Source organism: Anoplopoma fimbria, chromosome 4 (assembly GCF_027596085.1).
Source record: "Anoplopoma fimbria isolate UVic2021 breed Golden Eagle Sablefish chromosome 4, Afim_UVic_2022, whole genome shotgun sequence".
Taxonomy (NCBI): Eukaryota; Metazoa; Chordata; class Actinopteri; order Perciformes; family Anoplopomatidae; genus Anoplopoma; species Anoplopoma fimbria.
Window position 1 is genome coordinate 25239886 of NC_072452.1, and position 26828 is coordinate 25266713.

General features: G+C 40.9%; 1 protein-coding gene across 1 annotated transcript in view; it reads right to left on the reverse strand.

Annotated features, from left to right (window-relative positions):
* glra1 (glycine receptor, alpha 1) overlaps positions 1-26828 on the reverse strand; it is a 114109-nt gene that overhangs the window by 63124 nt on the left and 24157 nt on the right. Inside the window, 3 exon segments of the mRNA XM_054597150.1 lie at positions 8764-8802; positions 18035-18165; positions 20219-20324. Coding sequence (XP_054453125.1) covers positions 8764-8802; positions 18035-18165; positions 20219-20324 — 276 coding nt within the window.

A 26828-nucleotide genomic window follows, 5' to 3' on the forward strand; every position in this document is an offset into this window, starting at 1 on the left:
AAAACAACGTTACGTAAAACATAAAACAGCGCTAAGTAAAACAACGCTACGTAAAACAACGCTACGTAAAACAACATTATGTAAAACGTGCATAAAACGTCACAAAAAGCAACTTCACATTAAACGTCACAAAATAACGTCACTTAAAATAACGTCACAAAATCGCCACATGAAAGAACGTTACTTAAAAAGCTTTGTTTCACTCGGGTCCTGTGTTTGTTTGACTTAACCACCAGCCCTTTGTGGACTTTCTTGCTTTTTATACTTGTTATTAGAGCACGTAAATGTAGTTAACGACGCTTTATATATCACGTCACTCGCTCTGACCGAAAGTAAAAACATCCACATTCAACCGATCCCCAGGTTTGCAGAAACAAAATCCTGGTTACTGGGCTGTAACTAAATACAAAGGTTTTATTTGTCTCTGAAATTGCCGCTGTATTATTCAAAGTCTCTCCTCTATTACATCCACACTCGACCACGGAGGAGGAGATAAACATGAAGGCTGTGAAACACTCGGAGGCTGGGAAACATTAAAGCTCCGTCCGTCGCCTGACTCCGTGATGAAACACGACTTGTTTTTACCCCTCTCCTCTTCCCTGTGTCTACTTCCTCCAAAGCCATATCCAACACCTGAACAAAGAACCTGTCTGCGCCGCATCCCTGTTTGTTTCTGCCTTCAGTCCCATGCAGATGCCGTAGACCTTCCTCTGTGACAGCTCTCATTATTCTCCCACATATAAAACAGTGTACCTGGCTTCTCCTATAGAACAGTAAAACCCTTTTTTTTTAGCTTAAAGCGAGGAGGTAAACAGTGCCGTTGATCAGCGACGGGGCGGAAAAAAAACAAAAACCCACTTCCTGTCACATTTTAATTGGAGTGGTGAGATGAGGAATAGTGGTTTCTCCCGCCGACATGTTCAACCATCCATCATCGGCTCCTCATGGAGTGAACTTTAGGGAAAAACTTCATTTTCCTCCCCAGTGAGGGAGGAGAAATGCCATTGTGATATGTTTTTACTCCTCCTCCTCTCCACTTCCTTCATCTCTCCTTCACCCTCTCCATGAATCTATTTCTTTTTTTTTTCTCCCCTCCGTCTCACTGTCACTCGCTTCCTCTCTCATTTGTATTCTCTCTTTCAGCCACAGGGTGCTCAAGTTTCATTATGAGATGAAATGTATTCAAAGTGGGAGGCAGGAGAGGATGGAGAGACCGATGGATGCATGGCAGCCTGGTCAAAAATCACCTGAGGCCGTGTGTGTGTGTGTGTGTGTGTGTGTGTGTGTGTGTGTGTGTGTGTGTGTGTGTGTGTGTGTGTGTGTGTGTTTCTATGCATATTTACTTAATTGGTATTCATGCCTGCGAGCATTTTCAGTTGTGACGTTGTGTGTGCGCTGTATGTTTGCACTGAGTTGTGTGTGTGTGTGTGTTTGCCTGTCAACATGTGCTTGCCTGTCTGCATTTCCTCTCTCCCATTCCCCTCTGTTTGTACATATTATCCCAACACACACACACACAGTCTCAACTAGGCTTTATAATCACAGGAAAGCAGCCACGTCTCTCCAAAAACATTAAATTCCCGTTCATATGAGCTGCATTTTAAATCCTGTTTTCAGGGAAACGTTTTCTCTCCCGCAGTTTTAAACACGTGGTTAGCGTCGTAAATTAAAACATAGCTCACAAAAACTCAACAAAACCCCATCTTCAGGAGAAGGCAACAGAACCACGTTGCTAGTTTTGGTAAAAACATCATGGTTGCGCATCGAGGTGAGGTCAAATGAAAACCCTTTAAGGTCACAGCCCTGGTTAAACTGTGCACATATCTAATAATATACACAAAAATAGTATTTTCTTCCAATAAAACAAATATGACGTTTGCTTACATTAGCTAGTACCAAAAACTGTCTGTCCTTTTAAGCTTCGTCAATCAAAAACAGGTCCCAGACCAACACATGATGGAGAAGCAAGCCTGCAGAGAATTAGTAATCAGCGTTCATGGACCTTCCGGGGCTTTCTAGGCCCGGGCTTTGACCGACGGGCGGACATGACAGTCTGGCAGCTGCCTGGCTGCAGACGGACACAAATCAATAGCAGGTCTACGGATGCGACACGGAGGCGGAGACGAGGTGACCGGAGCTCCTATTCTCTCTGGATTACTGAAAGGTAGTGATGCTGCAAAGTGTGTGTGTGTGTGTGTGTGTGTGTGTGAGAGAGAGATAAAATGATAAAGTAAAAATGTGAGCGGTCTAGTGTTTGTACTGGCTCTGTGTGTGTGTGTGCGTGTGTGTGTGCGTGAACATGAGCGTATGTGTTTGCCTGATCCTTCCTGTTAGTTGTTTGCCCGACCGTGTGTGTGTGCAGATGGACTGTTTGTCGTGTGTGTGTGTGTGTGTGTGTGTGTGTGTGTGTGTGTGTGTGTGTGTGTGTGTGTGTGTGTGATTTAGCGGCGTGTCGTGATGCTCCTCTGTTAGCTCGGTGCTTTTAATCATCTTGAGAGGAAGGTGGATCGTGGTGTGAGATTAGTGGAGTCCTCCCCCTCACCTCATCCCTCAAACACTCGCATGCACTCCGTCTCTCCACCTCAACGGTGAAAACGGCTCAGTCGGACATCATCCAATCATAGACCTTCTCCTGTTTTCACTGTTGCAGCACGCAGAATACCATGTGGAAAAGTCTTATTTCATCTTTTTGTTCATTTGTATCGATTCTGCACGAGACAAAAGGGAGGATGGATTTTCATTTTGAACTTTCCTCAGTTTTATTCGACGTTTTTCCTGCATCTTTATATGAAAGCAGAATGCTCACTTTGAACGTGTAATATAAACTCACTGAAACACAGCCCAGTTAATGAGACTCTGCTCTTGTTCCCTTACACATTCATCCATACGGGGATTTATGTTTTCTTAACAAACACTAATTAAAATCCTTCAGTTCAGATTTCAGTCAAAGCCATCTTTTGTCTATTTGATTTGATTATCTTAATATGACATTATAAAATAATGAAAGCTCCCTTTTCAGTTGCCTGTTCAATTTCTTGTCGATCAAAAGATGGCAATAAGCAAACTCAAAGGCAATATATTATGTGTTTATGTATTTTACTTTAATATGAGATCACTGTAAGTCAAGGTCCTTTGATATAGAAGAAGAATTACTTCAGTGCTTTAATATATATTTTTTTCTCTATAGTGTCTATAATAAATGTTAGAGATTTCTTTCCTCAAAAAGTACTTTTTTTGAAGAGCTATAGAAACACATATTAACTAACTCACATTAAATGAGTTATGCCTTTACTTCAAAAGCAGAAAGAAGCTGTGTTCAAACAACAGAAGCAACAACATTTAGAGTTTGAGGGGAATCTGGAAAAAGCTGATAAAGAACCATTAGCATTCATAAAGCTGCAATAAATCATATAAAAAAAACATTAAAATGAATTAAAATCTAATGCCATGATTGTTATTTTAAATGTGTGTTTCCTACTTTGTCTAAATTCACCAAAAGTTACCATAAGAAAAAAAACCTCTTTTGCATATTTAAACATGACATTTTAGAAAACTTGTAATACAAAAAACAATTATCTTAATGTCACTAATCTACTGGAGGAAGAGTAATGGTAATATACATTTTACCCTGTTCATCTCTAGTGTCTCCACTTAAAGCTGAGTATCAAACCATCAAAACACAAATACAATATTCTTGGAACCATAACCATGTTTCTCTACTAACTACAGATCAGACAACATTCATATCTGGAGGGTTTGACAGAGGACTTGTTTTGTCGTCACCGAGCGTCTCCTTCCTACAGCTCTGTGCGGTCGTATCCACTTGTCTGGGTATCATAGGAGGGATATCCTGCTTTACATTCACCAGAAGCACGCTCTGTCCTCCAGCCTGCAGTAATCATTTCGCAGTGTTAGCTTTCTGCACCACTGTGCAATCACATTACAGAAGGTGTTCTCCGCGAGACAGGCCACTTGGATAAGCAGAAATCTACATAGCAGCAGATCTCTCTTTTTTTTTTTTTTTATAAAGTAAAATAACCGCAATATGCTCCAAACCTGCAGTCGCCACATTAAAGTGTCACCTCTCTAAAAGCACTATGCAATCATATCACAAAGCCGTCCTCCATGAAACCGGGCACTTGGATAAGCATAAATCTGCAGAGGGAGATTGAATCCTCCGGGGTCTTTTGCACGGCACCGGACTGGGGGGAGGAGGAGGCCCCGGGATCTGTTAGCAGACAAATATCCCTTTGGCCTAACAGTAATCTGCATAAAGCGCCGGTGCGAGGAGGTGAGTTGTGTGTAATATGTGCCGGACATCCCGCGACAGAAGGAGCCGAGCAGAGCCTGCTAATCAGGAGGAACGGCTGTTACCGACGACGACCACGGCGACGCTTCGGGCCTCGACCCGCCGACCGGATTCTGCTGAACACGCTGGAAAAGAGACATCTCCTCTCCTCCCCCCCTTCTGTGGCGTCCTAGCTTTTCTCTCCCTCCCTCCCTCCTCTCTCTCTCTCCGTCGGGTGTGCGCTCTGCTTCAGGTTGATTCGACTCATCCCTTCATCCATTCATTCTTTCCTCTGCTGTCGTCATCTTTGACTTCATTTCTTTCCTTATTGTTCTCATATATGTCCTTTCCTTTGCTCGTACTTGTTTCCCCTCCTTCACCTATTCATTCCTTTTCTAGCCTCCTCTTACTGTCTCTCATTCTTCATTTCTATATTCCCCATCCGTCCCTTGATGTCCTCTCCTCCCCTTTACTGTCCTTTAATTGAGTTTGTTTATTTATTGATTATTTTGGTCCCTTTCTTCCTTCATAATTTCATTTTCTCTCCTTTCTCTTTCTTCACTAACCTTTTTTCTTCGGTAGATTCTTTTTTTCATTTCCTACCATTTGCATTTCCTTTCCTTTGCTCTCTCAGTCTCCTTTCCTCCTTTCCTCCTCTGGCACATGACATCTTCCCTCCCTTCCTCCTACATTAACCTAATCCTTTTCCCGAAGTCGACCGGCTCTGCAGATTTAGGAGATGAGCCTTTTTTTTTGCCGCAATAATTATCGTTCCCGTTCATTACGACAGAGAGCGAGATCTTTCCCATCAATAAACGTCATTAGAAGGAAAAGGTTGGAGGTTCCCGCTGAGGAGAACGAAGGCAAATCAAGTCGCAGCGCAGAAGGGAAATAAAACACTCTTTTATTGCTTGCTGCGCAAAGTGAGAACCGTGATCAGAACGAATCAATGAGCTTTAATCTCCGGCACGCCAACTCCTTTCTGGTGAGTTGTTAGTTGTCGATAAAGTACTTTCAGGTGATTTAGCAGCGCGTCTGACGGCTGTATCGGAGGTTAAAGTTCTGTTTGTTACTGACAGGGAGAGTGTCATTCTATCTGTGATGGATGATTATTTGTGTTTGGACAATGTAGGATTCTTTCTTAAAGTAACTTTTATCTGGTTCTGACATAAATGTTATACTGATGCCTCTATATTACCTACATGAGTTTACAAGACCATCAGAGAGAAGATTGTCATTATTCTTAATGCTTGTCATCGGGGCCTTCAGCAGAGACCAGTCCACCATGGACAGACCCAGATCCAGCAGAGACCAGTCCACCGTGGACAGACCCAGTTCCAGCAGAGACCAGTCCACCATGGACAGACCCAGATCCGGCTTCACCGCAGCCTTAGACCTGCAGTCGGAGCTCCGGAGGGAGGAGGAGAGCTCTGCTCCCGGCAGCAGCAGCAGCAGCTTCTCCTCCTCCTCCTCCTCCTCCTCCTCCTCCTCCTCCTCCTCCAGGAGCAGAGCTTCTCCTCCAACACTGACACCACGCTGCTGGAGACCCAGACCGTGTTACTGGACCCGCAGGAGGGAAGGGAGCCACGGGAGAACCAGAACCAGGACTGAGCGGGGCAGACTGTCAGACCCTGCTGCAGTAGAATGAGAGGTTTTCTAAAGGGAGTGGAATGTCCGTTTTAGGCTAATCCAACATATCAGCCACACAAAAGGTACTCAACCACTAAACCAAGGCATATGACTTTATAATTGCACATATGTGATTACAAATATTTATATTCCGCTGCCATCTTCTCAAGTCTCCTCTACAAATATTGTATCATGAGATGAATATAGACATCCCCTTCCTCCCTAACACATCTCTGAACTTCTCACTTCTCTCCTCCTGTTGTTTGAACATTAAAATGAGGAATAATTTCTTATTAGCTCTGCATTTTTTCTTTTATTCCTCCCCCTCTGCCGAGTGCCGAGCCAGTGGGTAAGTTATGCATGGCAGCAGCCTGGAGGCCGCTGTCTCCTGTGAAGCTGGCAGTATTGGCCAGTGGAATAAGCTCAGGAGGTAATTGGGATCTTTAGTCTGCAAACCAGCGGCGTCTCTCTCAATAGCATTAGTCACCCGGAGTAATCAGACACAAAAGGATCATATCTGCGGTTCTGTGGATAAAGACGCTGCTGAAGTTGAATTTTTGGTTTTAATCTTCTTAAGCCGGGGCGGCCTCGAGTCCACTTTTGGAGCATTGGGACTTCCAGAGTTTTCCTCTGCGTTGCTGCTATAATTACAAAAGGAATATTCTCCCTCCATTGAAATAAGCTCTCTTAAACTGTGTCTGGCTGCATCGCCCAAAAAGATTTGACCCGTGCATCACCTCTGCTGTTTGCTCCATCACCAGCACTAATTGTCTGGAAAGTCCTGCAGCACTAATTGCAGGATGCACAGCGAAGTGGATATATATGTGTGTGTATGTGTGTGTATGTATGGGGGGGGTTCCTCTATGTGCATTTAAATTAGGGCCATATACACATTAGTCACAAGTGACAGGAGTGCCTCTTTAAAGGGCTTGCTGTGCTACGAGCGTTAGCATGTTAAGCTAACGAGCCAAATGGGGGGGAAAATATTCTTTAACACGGATCAACAGAAAACAAACATGGTGAAGTATTACAGAGGTATTCTGTACTGTAGTACTTAATACTGTACTACACAATACTGTACTACACAACACTGTACTACATAATACTGTACTACATAACACTGTACTACATAACACTGTACTACATAATACTGTACTGTACTACATAACACTGTACTACATAACACTGTACTACATAACACTGTACTGTACTACATAACACTGTACTACATAATACTGTACACTGTACTGTACTACATAACACTGTACTACACAACACTGTACTACATAATACTGTACTACATAACACTGTACTGTACTACATAATACTGTACTGTACTACATAATACTGTACTGTACTACATAACACTGTACTACACAATACTGTACTGTACTACATAACACTGTACTGCATAATACTTTACTGTACTGTAATACTGTAATGAACTGTATTGTACTGAATTTTATACTATATAATACCGTACTGTACTGTACTGCATTATACTGTAGTGTAATGTACTATAGTATACTTAACTATACTACACTATACTATGCAGTACTACACGGGAATATATTAAACTAAACAATACCATAGTGTACTATACTAACCTACCACATTTCACAATATTAGCACATTTTAAGGCTACTATACTACTGCAGTATTGTGTTTTATATACCGTATACATAAACTATATACTGTAAAGTACTAATATACTTTGCTTTACTATACTACTCTTTGCGTGTTATAGTGCACTGTTTTGTGTTGTAGTGCTCTACTCTACGTTACACTATGCAGACAGTTCTTTATTGTACTATGCTGTACTAAACTACACAACAACTACTATACTATATAATCCTACTATACACTAAAAATGATATATACTAGTACTGATGAAACAGGTCTGAAGATGCTCTGAACAGACTTTGAGAAGACGTCTGTTGGTGTTTGGACTCGTCTCTCTCTGCAGAACACTACGAGGACCCAAACGCCGTTTTTGGGGTAAAACATTTGAACTCAAAGCACAAAGGGGTGAAACACCAAACACTGCACACATGGTACTACACACTACAGTACCTTAACCAACCGTCGACAGGTATGATGCAATAGGCACATATCTACATTAACACTGCTGAAATGAAATTGCAACATTTGTGATCCAAACAGATCAGCAGACTCCGTCCTTCTGATCACGTCTCAGGCAGATGTGTTTATTTATCAGTGCACCGTTGTTTAGCACCCAGAAGGGATTTCGTCCCGTGTTATTGCTTCTATACTATGCACAGATGTTGCCAGGTGTCATATATATATATATATATATACAGTAAAATAAAAGGGCTTGGTGCATAGCTGACCAGCAGAATGATGCATGGTGAGGTTACACACAAGCCAAATTACAATAAAGCTGTGTGTCTACATTTGCGTTCAGAAAGAAGATACAAAAATATATATACTCTCTCAGAAAAGGCCTGAGAGAAGTGACAGTTTTATGGAAACAGTCGTGTGATGAACTGAGCAACTTCTTACTTATCCGCTAATGAAACAATTATGCGTGGCATTAAGGAAGAAAAACGTCTGCGTCAACACAATGAATTCAGAAAAGCTTTAAATATTACTCATGCTTGACAATCCTTTTTTTGTTTTTTTGCAGTATAATTTGGACCATTTTGATGAACATAACCTACAACATTACATTATACTGAAAACCAAGAATGCATTCTTTAGTTTTCTCCACATTTGTAAAATGCGTCTTCTTCGCATTGGGAGATGTTCACAAACACAAAACCTTCAGGTCAGGGAAGAAAAGAAGAAGAAAAAAAGGGGGGATAAAAAAAAGAAAAGGAAAGTACCTTTCTTGTGAGTAGCTTCATTTTTGGAGCCTTTGGGGTCTAATAAAAAAAAGATCAGAATTAAACACAGCATATTCTAACAACACGTTTGCAACTATACGTTGTTTGTCCTGGTTAAGGAAAACAACCGCTTAGTCTATCAAGGAGCGAACAAGACAGCAAGGCTGGATTCTCTACCACAGCGTCGCACTGCTGCCAACACTCAGCGGGGGTGAGTGTATGGCAGTGGGGGAGACTTAGGGGGGGAGAAAAGGGTGGGGGGGCAACATACTGTGAAGGCAATAGCAGGAAGGAGGGGATGCACGAGTCTGTATAGAGGAACAATCGCACTGCCATACTGCAGCGGGCAGGAGAGGTGAGGCGATGCACTGAGATGATGAGCAGGAGGAGGAGGAGGGTTGCAATGCAGTTCTGTCAAGAGGAGCTGAAGTCAGTACTAGCACAATGCACTATGGGAGATGCAAGAGGCCAAAGAGAGAGAGAGAGAGAGAGAGAGAGAGAGAGAGAGAGAGAGGAAGAGGAGGAGGATGCAAAGACTACATGTCAAACTGGCTTCGGTTTTTGCCTCATTTGGCCTTTGAGGAAATTACACTTTACTTGTCCTTTAGGGCAACAAGTCGGTGGTGAGTGGATTGTTCCAAAATGAAATGGACCGGTCTGCTAAAAGAGTTCTAAAAAACACACACACACACACACACACACACTGCAATCAGCTACAGAAACAGAGCCGTAACCCCCCGTAGGAATGAACGAATGATCTCCAAATCCGAAAAATGAAATCATAGCCTGCTTCGCTCTTCAAAATGGGCGCCATTCATTTCAAGTCGTTTGGCTGAAATGGAGACCATCGGAATGACGAAAAAGGTTCTACTTCCATCCCCCCCAAAATGTAAAACTTCAGGCCACATAATATCAGTCAAACCACAGAAAGAGATGTTCTAGTCTCCATAGAGAGGTTGATTTATAAAATGCTGACCTGCTAATGTCAAGGAATACCAAGTTAAAGCTTTGTGCCCTGTTCACTCCTGTTCTACTAAAGACTCATGTATCATTCATCACAGTGGCTTATCGGATTCTTCTAGAAAGTTCAAGCAAGTACAGAAAGTAAAGACAAGTTTTACTGCTTATTGATTAGCAGATACTCAACCAACCCTACAACACTTCATCTTCCGGCCTTTCTGTCTGAGAAACACTCGTAATACTCCTTTTTTTTATATTTATTTTTTTACCAGGTGTCTAAAAGATTGAGTATTTAAGGTCCTTTCTAGAATCCAGTAATAACCCCCATGTCCCGTAAAGGTCGACCAGTGTACAGCTCATTCTGACCTTCAAACAGTTAATGCTTTTCGAGCAAATAATGATCACATCTGTGTGTTTGACTGCAAATCTATTTCCCTGCAATCAATCCTCGACAGAAGTAAGAAATGTCACCACGCAGCCTTTGATCTCCATCAAAAAGAACAGCTCTGTTCTCCTCCTATTACTCTCCACTCTGATCTGAGGCCAGACTAATGTCCTGCCACTACATACAGAGGACTTCTCTTTCTTTTCTTTTCCTCTCGTAGCTCACAGTTTTGCTGATTGATGTCCTATTTTGCCTCCAAACCGCATTGAACTGAGTAAACCGAGCCCAGCCTCTGCTTTGCTGTACTTGACAACTGCCATTGTGAGGGATGGCGACTTCGCCGAGTAGAAATCTGGGAGCGATATTGTAATCTGTCATTGTCAGCCGGGGGGAAAAAAAGAAAAGGGGAAACGGCTCCTAAGATAGATGGAAAGTATTCGTCGTGACCATGAACTGTTGTAGACAGGTGACTTAAACTCTATAATCTCCCTGAATCCATGAAAGGCAATTTTTCCTCCCCTTTCCGTCTGCACACGGCGCTCTCTCCCCGTGTCGGGGCTAAGCCTGGGTTTAGCCCCGCGGCCGGGCTGCCTGTCCAACATCTGAACACCTGACTCTTTGGCATTAAAAAACACACACAGCAGCTTTGGTTCTTTTTTTTTTTTTTTCTGCTGGCAGCGGGGATCTCGTAACGCGAGCTAATTACTAGCGCTGTGCAGAATCAATTCTCCCGGCTTTGCAGGGGAGCCTCGCCTGTGTGTTGGAAAACAAAGGATACTTTTTGTGAAAATGAGCACAGGGATTTTCCCTAAATGTTTGATTTTTCCTTCCCTGTCTCTGGTCTACTCCCAGGGTTTGCCATGTGGAGCCTGAACACAGCTTACCGCCCTCGTGATTGTGTCTCAGCGGTAAACAATTATGCGTCAACCTTTCACTCTGAAGCGGTGTGCTTACACCTTTTTTTTTCTTTTTCCTCGAGCTGGTAATTAGAGGTGTGATGGGATTCCACAGGAGGACTGATTGGTCCTTTTATAAAGCAGCACTGGGCTCCTTACAGACTTATTAGCCATGGTCCGATGGACTGCAGCGTGGGGGGGAGGCAGAGTAATGTAGCCGTCAACAGCTACTTACACATCCCAGATCAGCTGTGCATCGCCTCAAGTTAAAAGAGATTCGGCATTTGCTGCTATCTTTAGATCAAGAAGGAACAATAGAGGCGTGAGGTATTTATAGCAAGCCGTGAGACCGAAGAGCTCAAACACCGCCCAACTATCAGCCCTATCATGTCTCTGTCAGCTCTTCATCATTTATTTGTCTCAACTGCTACTTTTTTCCAGCCCGTCTTGAGTGCCCTCGTACGTTCGGCTGCCTTTCCCCCCCGTCACCCTCTTCAATATTCCTCTCCTCGCTGCCCTTGCTGTTCCACCTCCTCCCGCTAGACGCCGAAGCCGTGATCAATATTTTTGTCATAACTCAGGAGAGAGTCACCTCTGCGAGCGACATTAACATTCCTCGCTCTGTGCAATATAGCCCCCCCTCTCCCCCTCTCTTCCCATCCAAATGTCCTGGCTTGGAAAGCACAGTGCCGTTACCTAGAATACTAAAACAGACACAAGGCCGTCCTTTGGGTGAGGGTGTCCCTTCACTCCGGCAGATTTCTATGTTTGCATCTTTGCAGAAAGTAGCTCTCAGAAAAAAAAAAGAACAAAACATAGTCTGAGGAAGGAGCGTGGGGATATTAGAGTTTCTATCTCAGCGCTGCTTATTCAAGTGTTACCGAGCAATACTGAGGCCCACTGGGAACTGTGTTAGCATCAATATCCTGCCGCTAAGCTAGTGGAAACAGAATTCTGTGTTTGCAGCGTGAGACCCTGAACTTTTGCCATCTGCAGTTTTTTTGGTTTTTTTTCAATCTCCTGTCGTAAGCAAATCCCTCCCAGTGAGTTCGCCATTTGCAATGCTACCTTCCCTTCCTTCCTTCACCTCTCTGTCTTCCTCTCTCTCTCTCCCTCCATGACCCATCCCTTTTTTTTTCTCTCCTCCCCGCAGCCATTCCTCCATCCCACGCTCATTACCTTACGCACATTAATCCCATTAAGTAGCCATTAAACAAGTGCTGATAACACCAAATGAACGTCAGGCTCTGACAGCTAATAACTACAGTCCCACCTCGGCACGTTCGACCCCGGCAAGGAGAAAAGGAGATGCAGGGGGGGGGGGTAGTAGGACACAAGTGTACTACAAAGTAGTGTAGGATAGTGTAGTAACAAGTACTCTAGCTATGGAGAAAGAGAAAAGGAGGACAGAGGGGAGGAGAGAGGAGGAAGCCAAACATGTAAATATACCGCCGTGTGTCGTATATTTACTCGCGTCAACTCGTTCGGACGAGAAAGACTCATTCGGCTCAGATGCAAAGTTGTTTTTTCTTCACTGATCACGGATTTAAGGGCAAAGAGAGAGAGGGGGGGGCAGCATGAAATAAAAGGATCGTGTCCGAGGAAGCAAACCCGAGCTAAAGCCGCCACAGAGGTTTGGAGCTGCTGAAGTATACGACCCGGATGAACACTGAAACGGAAGGTTGCCGACGCGTTCAGGGTCTTTTCCAGCACTGATTCCTTCTCTTCAGGGGGGAGGTGGAGATGGCATGGGGGGGGGGGGTTGTGGGTGGTGGTGGTGGTGGTGGTGGAGGTGGGGTTGAGTAGATAGCCGTTCTGGTTGGGCTTAAAAGCAGACGCTCTCTCGTCCGCTCACGGTCGTCGTCCTCGTTGCCACTTGACTTGAGTGATGAGGAAGGACAAGGTTATGGCGGAGCGGGAGAGGGGGAGTCGCAGCTGTAGTCGGTGCCATTCATCAAGTGTGCACACACACACACACACACACACACACACACACACACACACACACACACACACACACACACACACACACACACACACACACACCTTTTCCCTCGCCCGTTATTATCTCTGAGTCTCTCACTCATTTATCTGTGCAGCACACACGTGTCCATTCGTTAGCAGGGCCGGCAGATTAAAAAAAGGTTCTACTACGTCTCCATGTCCTCACTGTTCAGGAGCTCTAAAGCCTCCATCCTGCTCCGTGAGCTACAACTTGTGTCCGCCAGCCGGATCAAAGGAGTCCAATTTGTTTCACGAATCAGCGGGTTCGGTAAACAAGGCTTGGAATACTGAGGAGGCCCAGAGGAGCAGAGGAGGGAGGGGGGGAAGAAGGAGAGAGTTGATAGGAATAAAGAAGAAGGGAAGATATGTAAGGGACGGAAAAAAGGAATCATGAAAGGCAACAAAACATGACTGAGTCCATAAATGAAGGATGGAAGGAAGGAGTCGAGGAAGGAAAAGGGAGGAATTAAATAAAAGAATGAGAAAGCAGGGAGAGAGAAGAATGGAAGAACAGATGAAGTCATGGATTATAAATGTCTTGTCCTGAATGTGTCAGGAGTGTTTGCTCTGCTCTGCCTCCGACGGAGGAACCTGCTAAATCAATCGGAAGTCTTTTTCTGTCCTCACAGTGGACCCCCGGCCACCGTCAGGGTCATTTCCTCTCTCGCTGGCACATTTCTAGCTCGCAGCACATCTCATCTCTTCTATACATCCCCTTCGGACTTCTACATAGAGCCAATCTTTATATCAGGAAATCAGAGAAGAAGTTTTGGGCTCATTTGATGTGATATTTTCACAGGGCAAAATATGCTTCTGTATTTTACATATGCATTAGCAATATTAGTGTTTACCACTGTGCAATATCGATATTTTATGCAATATCAACTTTTCATATTTCCTATTTAATGTGCAATAATGTGAACTTAACCATTCAGACCCATGGGGATCAATAAAGGAATATAATATCTTATCATATTTTAGACTTATTCATTATATCTTGACTTAGATTACTTATCTATGATAGTGTTTTATTGTTGACTGATGCCTCTTTGTTGTACTATCCCCTTTACTGTAATACTTGCAGTATTTCAGCAGTTTCAATACTTTTTTTTGATATATGTGTAAATGTAAGAGGTATTTTGTATTTTGAGGGAGGGAGTATCAATGTTAATCTTATTTTTCTAAAAAATAATGTTGACCATCATGTCATTTATGTTACAATATTAATGTTTTGGCTAGCAATATTAGCTTTCTGAAGGGCTAAATATTTAGCTTGAATTCTTGGTGATGTGTGTGTAATGTAACATTTATGTCCCAGTTAAAGTAAGAGCAACATCAACATTTGAAATAGTTTGAAGTTAGAAGACTTTACATTAACTTTTTATCATAACAAACGATTTAAATACCCTGTAACTGTGTTTATTTGAGCAGACTTCCTGTGTATATATATAACTCTTCTCACTTCTTACCCCGGTCTACCTTAGTTACAACTGCTCACATTCCATTACCCTCAACTGTCTTTTTTTTAGTTTTCTAGCCGACATGGCATTTAATTATCTCTGTGTTATGTATTATATCATCTACTGTGATGGGAGGTAATGTTGGAGGTTCATGAAGACAGTTTTCACATCACATGATTTGCCGTGAATCTTGCTGTGCAGAACACAAACACATACATTTGACCTCTTAAATCAGAAAGAGTGGTGCAGGCAGGTTTAGCCTACGATCAGGTGTTTAACATGGAGAGTTCACCCACAAGCAGTTTTTATCAATTCAATGTAAGACTTATTTTTGAGTTTGACTCAGCTTGTTAGCTTACAGTACACCAAAGTGTTGCCAGGTGTAAATTGTCTCAGAGGACGTAAAGTAAACATGGTGAGCTTGTTCTGTAGACGGTTAGTTTGGCAGCTAGTTAGCAGGGTTGCTAAGCAGTAAACCTGCTAGGTCACAAGCTAACAGGCCACTCATTCATTCAATCTCTTCTCAATTAACAGGAGAGAATGATTTAAAATAAAACATGTGACATCAAACTGTCTTTATGAACCTCTCCAACGTTTATTATGATCAGAGTTATTGACTGTATTATTATTCCTATTAATTATGCCAAACTAGGTCTGTCAAACCAAATTTTACAATGATTTCATTCACAATTATTAATTTTAAGGATGTCCTGCACGATTCAACATTAAATTCAATCTTTTTTTGTGTTTCCTCAATCCAGTATTATTTGTATTATTATTATTGTTATTATTATAATTTTTCTTCTTCTTCTTCTTCTTCTTCTTATTATATTATTATCATCATTGAGGGTTACATGAAAAAACATGAAAATATTTTAAATTGTGAACCGAATTATAAGTTAATTAATATTATTAATATTATTAATATTATTATTATTTGCCTAAGAAACATTTAAGAACTGTTGCACGAGAGCACTCCCCCCCTATGACTCAATGATGCTGTACATGATCCTTTAGTTCCTTTGGCCTCCAGAGTTTATTTTGGAGCAGAGCTGTCAAGCTGTTTATTTCATAAATGTGATGCTGGTAATGCAGCGGCATAGCTGGTAGGAATCACACACACACACACACACACACACACACACACACACACACACACACACACACACACACACACACACACACAGAAAGTGCATGAATGAGCAACTCGGAGGGCTCACGCTCTGCCACTCCGTCGACCTGACAGCCATGACGGAGTCTGAACTCCACATCGGGCCTCTGACACAATTAGCTCCGCCGATTACATAAAAGATAAGCTCCTCCTCCTCAGTACCAACGTCTTCATCACAGATTGCTTTGCTTCGTCATTAACCTCAAAAGAGAAGTGAACAATCATTTTAATTATTTCCCGGTTGGGTTTTCTATGTCGGGGGTGGACATTTGGAAGGCTCACTGACGTCAGCTGGAGGACGGTTATCATCATCTGCACATCTAACACACTGCCAAAGAGTACTTTCATCTGCATCTAACTTTCTTTATTGCATCACATTAGAAGAATGGAAAAATACATAAAAGCCATAAATTCAAATAACTGTCACGCCGGCTCGTTTGGATCCTGATTTGTAAAAGGTCAGTGCAGCACTAGTCGCAGTAAATCACACGGGATTGTTGCCAAGCAGAGCTGAGGAGAAATCTCCAAAATGGGCTCACGACGATGCATCGCACAACACCCGAACAAACTCTCTGCAGGTCGGGTAGGACGAGCAGCTGTGCAGCCGCGGCAGGTTTCAATAATACAGACTTAGTCACGGTAAACCCCCCCCACACACACTCCCAGTCTACGTTGCATGAGCTGCGATATATATCCCACTCACAAAGATCACCATATAATGGGTTATGCCATTATGGGCTCAGCAAAAAAAAAAAAAAGAAGAAGAATAAAAAATTAAAAAGCTCCATGGCAGCATTCATAAACATAAGCTGTGGTTCACTGCTGCACATTCTAGCAGTCTGGCTCTCTGTGTTTTCAGTGTACAAAACATGAGCACGCCTTTTAATTCCACCTTTAATCTGCTGTGAAGACGAAGAGGAGATGCAGACGGCCGATCGGTGCACCGTCCTTCCAGGTTTTATCAGTTACAGTTGTGACCTTTAACCCTCTTTGTTTGGTTTTGCCGAAATCTGACCGGCAGTGTGTGAAAGATAAGATAAAATAGAATGATAATAAATAGAGAGCATCCAGGATAAACCACGCTAAATCAAATTATCCAAACCTAAGGTCACGATTCTTACATTTTAAACTCTGTAATTGCCAATCATTTTGTAATTTTGATTTGAATAAAACCTGGAGGGAAAGTTCCTCTTCCTACTGGATGAATAAGTGTTCATTTCCGGAGCTACTTAAAATGATCAGAATAAGCTTTACTCTTCAGATTGACACCTATACGTAATGTATAATAAAGAAATGCAGCTATATGATATGATTTATAATATAACAGGACGGTGGAATATCACGAGGGTGCTAATATTTTGTACACTCAGAACACACAAATGACCTGCAGAACTAAAATAATCAGAAATTACTCACATCCAATCTGCAGAAACTAAGATATGTCGGTATTTAACATGCAACAAGGCTCGAGTGTCACATTTTAACGACCATAAATCAGTTTATGTTGAAAAAAAACAAACAAAGTGAAACTCAGGCCAATAACTCCAGTTGTGTTTGCATTCATTTGTGTCCGTTCGAATCACTTCAAAATCATATATTTCTTTAAAACTTATTTCATTATTCATAAACTTGAATGAATATGGAGGCGTGCTCCAATTTTCTAATGTCATAAAAACGTCCAGACTGTGTTCCTAATGTGAGCACGTTTTAATAAAGAAACCTCTGACATGTGTCTTTATGGGGGCTTCCATTCAGGGAGAGGTCACTACTAAATATTATAAGTTAACGTCATCACCGGCGTCATCATCATCACCGTTATGAAATCATATCTAGCAGCAGATTTGTGGTAGCGAGGCTCATTACCTTGACCACCAAAACAAGCACTCAGGATTCTGTGTGGATACCAAGGAATGTAGCCAACTAGCACCACTAGAGATCCACATGTATCTCAATGGGAATGTCGGTATTTGTGTGAGTGGGGCTCAAAGTGCAGGGACGGGGTTTTGTTATAGAAATAAAAAAACAAGAAAACAGGGTTTCGGGGGTCTGACACCTGGAGGAGTCTTATTCTATATTTAACAAGTGGAGCAATGCGTAGAATTACCTTTGATGACCACTGCAAAGGGCAAATGAAAGAGATCGACAGATTGAGAACAACCAAAATGATTACACACAAAGCAACAGAATATATTCTATATATAAACTTTTCTTCTTTTTAATAATAAAACAAGTGAATACAAACCTGTCTGGGCGACAACCTTGACTAAACCCTTTAACAAAAGGCATTTAGAGAAGGTAATGAAATGCAGAAACAACACTTTACCAGGACCTTTTTTTTTCTCTGGATATTGTTTGGCTACATTCCCGTCTTATCCGACTGAGTCTTGGTGGCAACTCCTACCTTTGAAATTCGGTCGGATTCTGGCGTCGTAACCCGACACTTTGCCCATGAGTTTGTCCAGGAACTCGGAGGGCGGCATCGGGGAGGCGGCTTTCCTCGCCGCAGCTTCTTTCGACGCTGCCAGGCTGCAAGACAGAAAAAGGTGGAACCGTGTTTAGAGGGAATGCAAAGAAGGACGCAAAGACAGAAGAGAACTTTTTGACAGTCAGGAAGATGATTGTGAGATTGCATTGTAGTCATAATACATCAACATTCTTTGCATGAAAGCTATTTATCCTCTACAGCAGTAGCCTGGCAGTGAAACACACCCGAGAGAGATAAAAGGTCAAAGGTCACAGTAGCCTGGTCATATAAAGAGTCCTCTCTGGACACAACCACTGCATTGGTCTTTCGTTTCAATGGCTTTCAAAAAACCTTTATTGACATGAAAGATACGATGAGATGTGCACCAGAGCTCCAGGAAACCCCTGACGCTGAACTACTGGGTGATACAGACATATTCACCTAAACACAGTGTTCAACGACAGGAAGCCTTTATTAGTCCTTTCAATACAGACAAAGGCAGCTCAGACCAGATCCACTCCTTCTGTTTTTACCTTTCACAATAAAAGCCCCAAAGACATTTACCACAACATAACTGTTTACGTATATTATATAAAGGCCTTTAACACTGGTCCCTTTCTGATTAATGTCCCATTCCAACATCAAATGTCAATACATCCAATGAAAGTAATAATGATACTGTTTCATGGAGGCCCATTAAATAAATCATGATGAAGTACAAAAAAATGAATGACTTTAAAGAGAGATAATTAATTAACTTTGATCGTTACACGAACTGAAACCAAATAGTTTAAGTGAGCGTACATATGAGACCTTCTAATACCTCTTTCCCACAATAATTAGCATGTATATGCAGTTTATTAACTCAGGAATACCTGCAAAAAATTGCCAGACGAGTATTCCTTTCTGTAAGTAGTTAGTAAAGCATGCACTGGACAAAAAGCAGGATCTGTCCACAAACTGGTTCCAAATAAAATTAATTTATCATCACTTAATTTAATTTAATTAAAGTGAATAATTAAAGTGAGTCCTTTCTTTAACTAATGCTCTAATCCACTTTGTGCCACATTGATTTTACAATCAGGCCGTGGTTTCTGCACAGGTCACTTCTTTACCTTCTTCACCGTATTAAGCTCATGCTCTCTGCATAGTGACCAATCCCCAGATACACAATGACTCCAGCTTTACCAGTCAATAATACTCCACATTCAAACACACTATGAACACAACAACACAAAAACACACTACGCACACAGATGATGGATCAAGCTAAAAATAATCCAAACAAGCTGTTTACTTAAATTATTCCCAATTAATAGAATAAATAATTAGCTCCCTGGTTACCACAAGAATCCATATTTGTACTTTAAATGGAGGACCTTCAACTTTAACCAAAACCTAATTCTAACCTCAACCGTAGTTAGTCTTATTGCTGAAGTCTTATTGCTGATTCGGTTCTTTGAAGAAGTGAGGAGCAGAAACAAATGTCTTTCAATTCCCAAAAAACAGTTTGCAAAAACTTTCCAATTAATTGTCCTGACCTTCTGGAAATAACTTGACTTTCTGAAAACGATAACAGCTTTCCAGAAGGTCTGACTCCTTAAATTACACAAAAACTTTCAAAGTATGTCCTGACTTTTAGAAATCTTCCTGAATTAAAAAAAAAGCATTCTCTCCTTCCAAAAACGTTCCTTCTCTTGAAAAATGACCTGACTCTATATCATTTTCAAAAAGGCTCCTCCTTTTGCAAAACTTTCCAAAATAATCAGATTTTCTAAAAAAATGACTAAAATCTCAAAGTCTAAAACATAAATAGATCAAAGCACAAAAAGTTAAACATTCACTGCCAAGCTCCCTACCATGCATCTTATATTATATGATTTTGCTGCACTGCAAATATTCAGTTTATTTCTATTGATGATTTTAGCTCAAAACTCAATGTTTTATGTTTTATTTACTCCACTGTTATGACTCAGGTGAAACAGTGTGACTATCAGTTATTCATGTTGCTCTTAGTTCCTGCGTTTCAGGCTGTAAGAACATGTTAAAGAGGCCAGCCGTGGGATTTGAAATGAAAATACTTTGCAGCTGGAGTTGGATGGAAAGTGAACTGACAGTGACTCCGTATCTGGACCGGGCTGACCCGTGGCCCGACAGTGGAACTGCATTAGCAGCCACTTGTAGTGCGCGCTCTGTTTGATTGCATCATTTCTCACTGCGCCTGGAGAAAGAGCACGGGCAGCAGTGTGATCTGGGCTATAAATAAGCTGCCGAGCTGACCCATTTCATCTGACTTCAGCCCCACAATGAGCATTTTCACCGGCTAGATTCAGCAAGAACTTTCTAGTCTTTCTACAGTTTCAGGTTCAGTCTCTATTCAGTCTTTTGGAGTTAATTACAGTGTTGAAATACTCAGCCAGTCACCAGGAAAAAATGTTGCCATTGTAGGCTTCTGCAAACCACAGGATACGTTGAATAATTACATTTCTTCTTGCAGTAGGAGCAGCGTAGTACAACGAGCGAATTGCAGAGAAAGTGACGTAGTTTATCGAGCAACCGTTATTGAAAGTTGTGTGGTATAATAACGAGTATAACAAGCAAAGAAAGTTGTGAAATGGCCGGTGGGATTGGTGATGTGGACGGGTCAAACAAACACAGGACTTTCACCCAGGACACAGCTGTTCGTGTGTTGTGTGAAACCAAAAGTAAACGTTGACTTTACGTTTGTTATTTCAGGTTGTTACGTCACAGAAATCTGCTAAGTGGGGTTGTAATTTATTAACATTGTTATTATCTTACAATTGTTACATTATGTTGATATGTTATTTTTTTTAACACATACCATGATGTTAACCTTAACCGAGTAGTTTGGTTGATTGAACCTAACCATAGTTTTACAACGTTAACCATGTGTCATTGTGTTTTTCTTCCAGCGTGATATGAGGCTGATAATTATGCAACATATTATTTTTTCAGAAATGCCAACATTCAACATATCCACAGTTTGCAGAAACGTACAAAGCCAATATTTTTCTGACGACTAGTTTTAATCATTAATTGTATTAAAATTGTACTTGTGCTGTTTACAGTATGTTGCTTCCTCTTAATATCAGCATGAAAAACAAAGTAGTTGAAAAGTTTGGTTTGTAAGATTAATTTTTTCAACAACTCATTTTTAAATAGAAAAAAAAATGATTTATGTATCTTTTTTGCATCAGTTGCTGCAGGAGTTACTTAGTTCCACTTTCATTGACTTCTTTAAACTCTGCTCAACCGAGAGTTGATGTTAAATATCCACATAAATCAAAATATGTCCGGCTGGATTTTGTGAAATATGAAATATTCGAGATGTCTTGTGCATCATTTATACAGTTTTCTGTCATGGTGCAGCCCAAAAAAGTCTTGAGTATGAATATTTAACTTAATTTAAATATCTGAGCTTCAGCTTCGGAGCATGCAGCGAGGGAATTTGATACCAGAATCTAGTTTGGAAAAAAAAAAGATTTGTGCAAAGTTAAAGAATCCTGAGGAGAAATATATCTTAATGACATTTTTAAATGAGGGTGATTATTTAAATTAGCATGCTAGTCATTCAGTTAGCTGATCAAAATCCTCTTGAACATTTGAGTCAAAACACGACTCTTAAAAATGTATCAATATGTATGAAAAATGGATTTTAAGCCTAATAGGATTTTTTTTTCCTGACATGAATGTTTTACTTTGGTTCCGCCTGAGACAAACTTTAACGGAGTGAAGGGGGAAGTTACGGCCGCTGTGTTTATGAGGAATAATTCATCTGGATGCTGGAACATTTTCACTTTGCAGCACTCAGACGTCCAGTGAAGCAGCAGCCGAGTCTCCTCGCCGTCAGGAGCGGAGAGGAGGAAGTATCAATGATTGAAATCGGACAGAATGATTTTTCCTGACAAAGTTGAACTCAAGATACAGAGTGGAGCGATAGGAAGTGGAAAGGACTTTTGTTATTTTGTTTTGCAGAAGTTTTTAGACTTTATGAAGTTCAGAAAGTCAAAGGATTGACCGATACATCTGACCCTTTATTGACCCCGAGTTAGAATAATTTCCCATAATGCTTATGAGAGCAACACAGAGAGTTTGAAGTGGTGAAAGTGACAGTTATTCAGAGCATTAATCTCTCATAAATTAAAATGACCGATGATACAGTCGATCGTGCTTAAAATTCGCAACCTAAATGTGAAAACCGCTAACCGTGACTTCCAATATGTCAAATCGGTGATAAATGGATCCATTAGCAATTCATAAACACGGAATGCAGTCGGTGCTGTTTCAGGAGAGGGCTGATCGGAGTCACGGTCCAACGGGTGGAGACAGAATCATGGAGCGTCCGTGATCGGGAGAACGACGAGTCCCTTGTTAGTTCTGTTCTCATGATGTATTCAAAACACACACACACACACACACACACACACACACACACGAACAGTTGTATACGCACGCACACAAACACACACACTCACACTTCCTGTAAGTCGCTTTGGATAAAAGTGTCTGCTAAATGACTGTAATGTAATGTAATGTAATGTTTACGCACATACACACACGAATAGTTGTATACGCACGCACACGCACACACACACACACACACACACAAACAGTTGTTTATGCACATACACACACACACACACACACACACACACACACACACACACACACACACACACCTTCCAAGAGCTCGCCCTCATCAGTGAGAAACATCGGAAAACAAATCATGCCGGGCACAGAGGAGGCCGCGGGTAAAGGAGGATGGTGTGTGTTTGATGGTGTGTGTGTGTGTGTGTGTGTGTGTGTGTGTGTGTGTGTGCATATGTGTGTGTGTGTGTGTGTGTGTGAGAGAGAGAGGAAGAGGAGGAGGAAGATGAAGAAGTAGGAGAGCAATAAATGAATTTTGGCTGCTGTCTCCGTGCACGCTGTTACCAGCCGCTCGGGTCACCCTGTCTGTCAGGTCACTGGCCAAGCTGCCTGCAGAGTCACATGACTACACACACACACACACACACACACACACACACACACACACACACACATACAAACACACACACACACACACACACACACATACATATATATAAACACACACGTACACAGCCCGGAGGCGGCTTCCAATGACGGACCCGGCCATGCAGCCTCTGTCTGTCTGCCGTGTTACACAGATGATGATGATGGTGATGATGATGATGATGATGATGATGATGATGTTATAAACGACCATAAATCATCACGCTGATAACGACATTATAATGATGATAACTGAAGATAAGTTGACATGATATAATACCATAAATACCACTTTGTGAATGATGATGACGATGTTGAGGAACGCTAACGAGCTGTGAGAAACATCTTGATTAAACATACGATATAGTTATATAACCTGATGCAACATATTAAAATATAGTATTAATTGATATGTTTACATTGAATCAAATGGTTTGCATGTGTAACGGTAAAAATTAACATTAACACAAACGCTGTTTAGCCTCTTTTAGCTCTTTGTTTTGGTTTAAATGTCACTTCTCTCTTGTTCCAAAGGCCCGTTGACACTCTCCCTTTAACAAAAAACAAAGCACATTATACTAGTTATTATACAGAATGATGTCATTGGGCTTCATAATATCGGCTATTGGGGAAACAACAATAATGTTCTGTGTGAACTTTGACTTATTTGTCACGTAAATGTATTAAATTAACAACACTTTAATAGTTATTTTAACCCCAATAACAATCTTTTCTCAAACGTTTTGTTGCTTTAACAGATTCTGCACTACAAACTGTTGTATGAAGATATACATGTTGGATTTATGTGTAAAAATGGAACTATTTGCTGACATGTTAGTCCAGCGTGGTGTAAAGAGGCCCGGTTCTGCTTTAGGCGTCTTCAGTAACGTCATTTTCAAGTTTTTGGGATAAATATATTTGGCTACCTTTGGTTTATCTACCTCAAAAAGTAGAATAAGGTTTTCAATTAGAGGTTCAATTCTGAACTAATTCTGAACTAACTTTATTCCCTAAACAAAGATTTTTTTTAATCAAAGCTAATGCTAATGCCATTTATACAATTAGTAGAATTATCCATATACATTTGAATATACATTTATGCGTGTTCATTAATGTATTAATAGCTCAAACTACCTTTTTATATGTAATAAGTCTTTAAGTAACTCTTGCCATCACTTGCAGGTTCGTTTTTAAGGAAAAAAATGTCTCTATAAACATTTTGAACATGCATTTCTCCCTCAGAAAGACAAGCGAACAACAACGTGTCTCCATGTTTTGCTTTCAGTGAATAAATGGTGTCTGACGGAGTCGACGGCTGACGGATGAGGCCGGCGCTCTCTCTGTCTGTCTCTGCTGTAAAACCACCACGGTGATGCTGATGATGTTGTTGTGATTATAAATCATAACACGCGTAACTTAATTATTACCGTTGTGACTGATGATGTTGATGATCACGCTGCAACACTGATCGTAGATCATTAAAGCTCAAATCAGATTCTAGATTCATGGTGGTTGTGGTTCTGATGAATGTCACAGAGCTGGTTGCATGTTGATTTGTTAACCATCTAACTTCTGTTAGCTTGTAGCATGCTAAATGACTATTTAGTTTTCTTTTATATATATTTTTTTTGCTCTGGTTTGTAGATGTATTTCTCTATAGTTGACTTTCTTTGTTAAGTCATGAATCCCAGGCAGAGATCTCATCTTTAGTCTTTTGTAAATATCCCACAAAAACATTCATATGTAATCAAAGTAATGATGAATCAGGAAGTATAAGGGCCGCAAAATCCCACACAGGAAGGCTGGATGGGTCAAACAAACACAGATTTTTCACCCAGGAGAATGTAAGAAATGAGCTTTGATTTATTTATCACGTCATTTCAGAGCTTCTGTAGTTATTTTAACCCAAAACACGATCTTTTCCCAAAGCTGACTAAGTAGTTTTGTGCTCTAAACCTAACTGAGTTGTTTCATGTGTTCATTTTGAAAAGACTTTATACATGTGACGAGCAAAAAAGTTTCAAAGGAACATGCACGAAAAATAAGGACTTTTGTGTAAGATATAATACGAAGATTCGTATGAGGATGTGTTGAGTAAATATACCAATAGTGTTTTGAAGAGACAGAGATGCATCCATCATGTTGTGACTCTACAACATTAAATTCATTATTTTTGTGAAAGATATTAACATGTTTAGGCTGCAGCTCAGCTTTCTTATCCTGTTTTAGTGGATGTATCCAGTAAGTCACGGAGAGGAGAAACATATTTTGAGGGACTAAAGTGACACATCCTGCTGAAGTGTATGAGGGGGTTTCTGACTCATTCTGCTGACTCATGATTCTGTCTGAATCCAGTGGAAAATGGATAAATGTGGAGCACATGAACACGTTGATGGAGGCACGCTGTGGGCAGGTCAGGACCAGCATACATCAAGGTTTTATAACATACGTGGCATTTCAAAGTCTGAAATTGTGACCTTTAGTTGTTGAACTCCCATTTGGGAAAAAAAGGGGAGAATTTTTCAAATGCCAGTGCACAGAGGCAACATCTGTCACACCTCAACGTTTTATCAAAGTCAAGTCAGAGGTGTCTGAGATGTCACACTTTAGAAAAACGCCTGAGATGACAGCACTCCACTGAGGTCCAAAAGAGCTTTTAGGACATTTAAAGGGTTTAGAAATGAAGCAAATGTCTGTCATAGTGACGGAAAAACTCCCAAAATCAACAGTATTGCCCCTTCAAGAAGAGAAATCAGACAACCTGACATCATTATGACAAGCTGAGCAGCAAAAACTTCACTTATTCCCGCTTGCATCCTCCATAACCTCAAATATTTACTTTGATATCAGGATGTGATATTTGAAATCAAAAACATCCGTTCCATTTTTGGAGACTTCTGTGTGTCATCAGCAGACTTCCCCGTCCAGCTGTCCTTGTTCTGGCGACAGAAGGTCACATGTCTGCAGGCCAACGCTGCACTTTATGTCAGCACCCCTCCAAAATAAAATCCTGTTATTGATTTAATTGTTTGCCCCTCACATTTGGCATGATCTGATATTTGAGACTCAGAACGAAAAGCTAAATGTCTGCAGATTTTGAACTCTTCTAGCTCTGGTCTGTTTAATGATATATATATATATATTACACTCATTAGGCGGAATACTGTCCAATTTTCACAAGTGACCAGTGATCATTTTCACTAAATGAGCACAATTTACTAATTATGGTGGGATGAGAGAATTATTTAACGTTAAGATTTCGGTCATGTCATCTGAACATTGTATTGTTTTGTTGCTGCTGTTAACATTCCTCCTGATGCAAATTTAAAAAGTGCACTCCATGAATGCACTACTGTTTTTTCTTATTTGTTGTGCAGCTCTGTGTTGCATAAAGACAATAACTGATCCTTGAATCCTTAAATAATATATGTATAAAAAAGGGCTTACAATCCAAACAAAATCCATTTTGTTTTAAACCTTGAAACCTGTAACCAAAACCCTGTTTTCTTTATTTTTTGTTAAAACCGCTGTATCTTTTGGTTATTGGTTGCTTTCATAAATACAGCAGTCTGGTAGATTTGGAGACTGCTGAAATGATAAATTACAGTTTTTTGGGCCCAATCAGGCTCGACTTTGGTGCAAATCTCAGTTTCAACTTCACTCAAAATTTAAATATGAGAAGACTTTGATG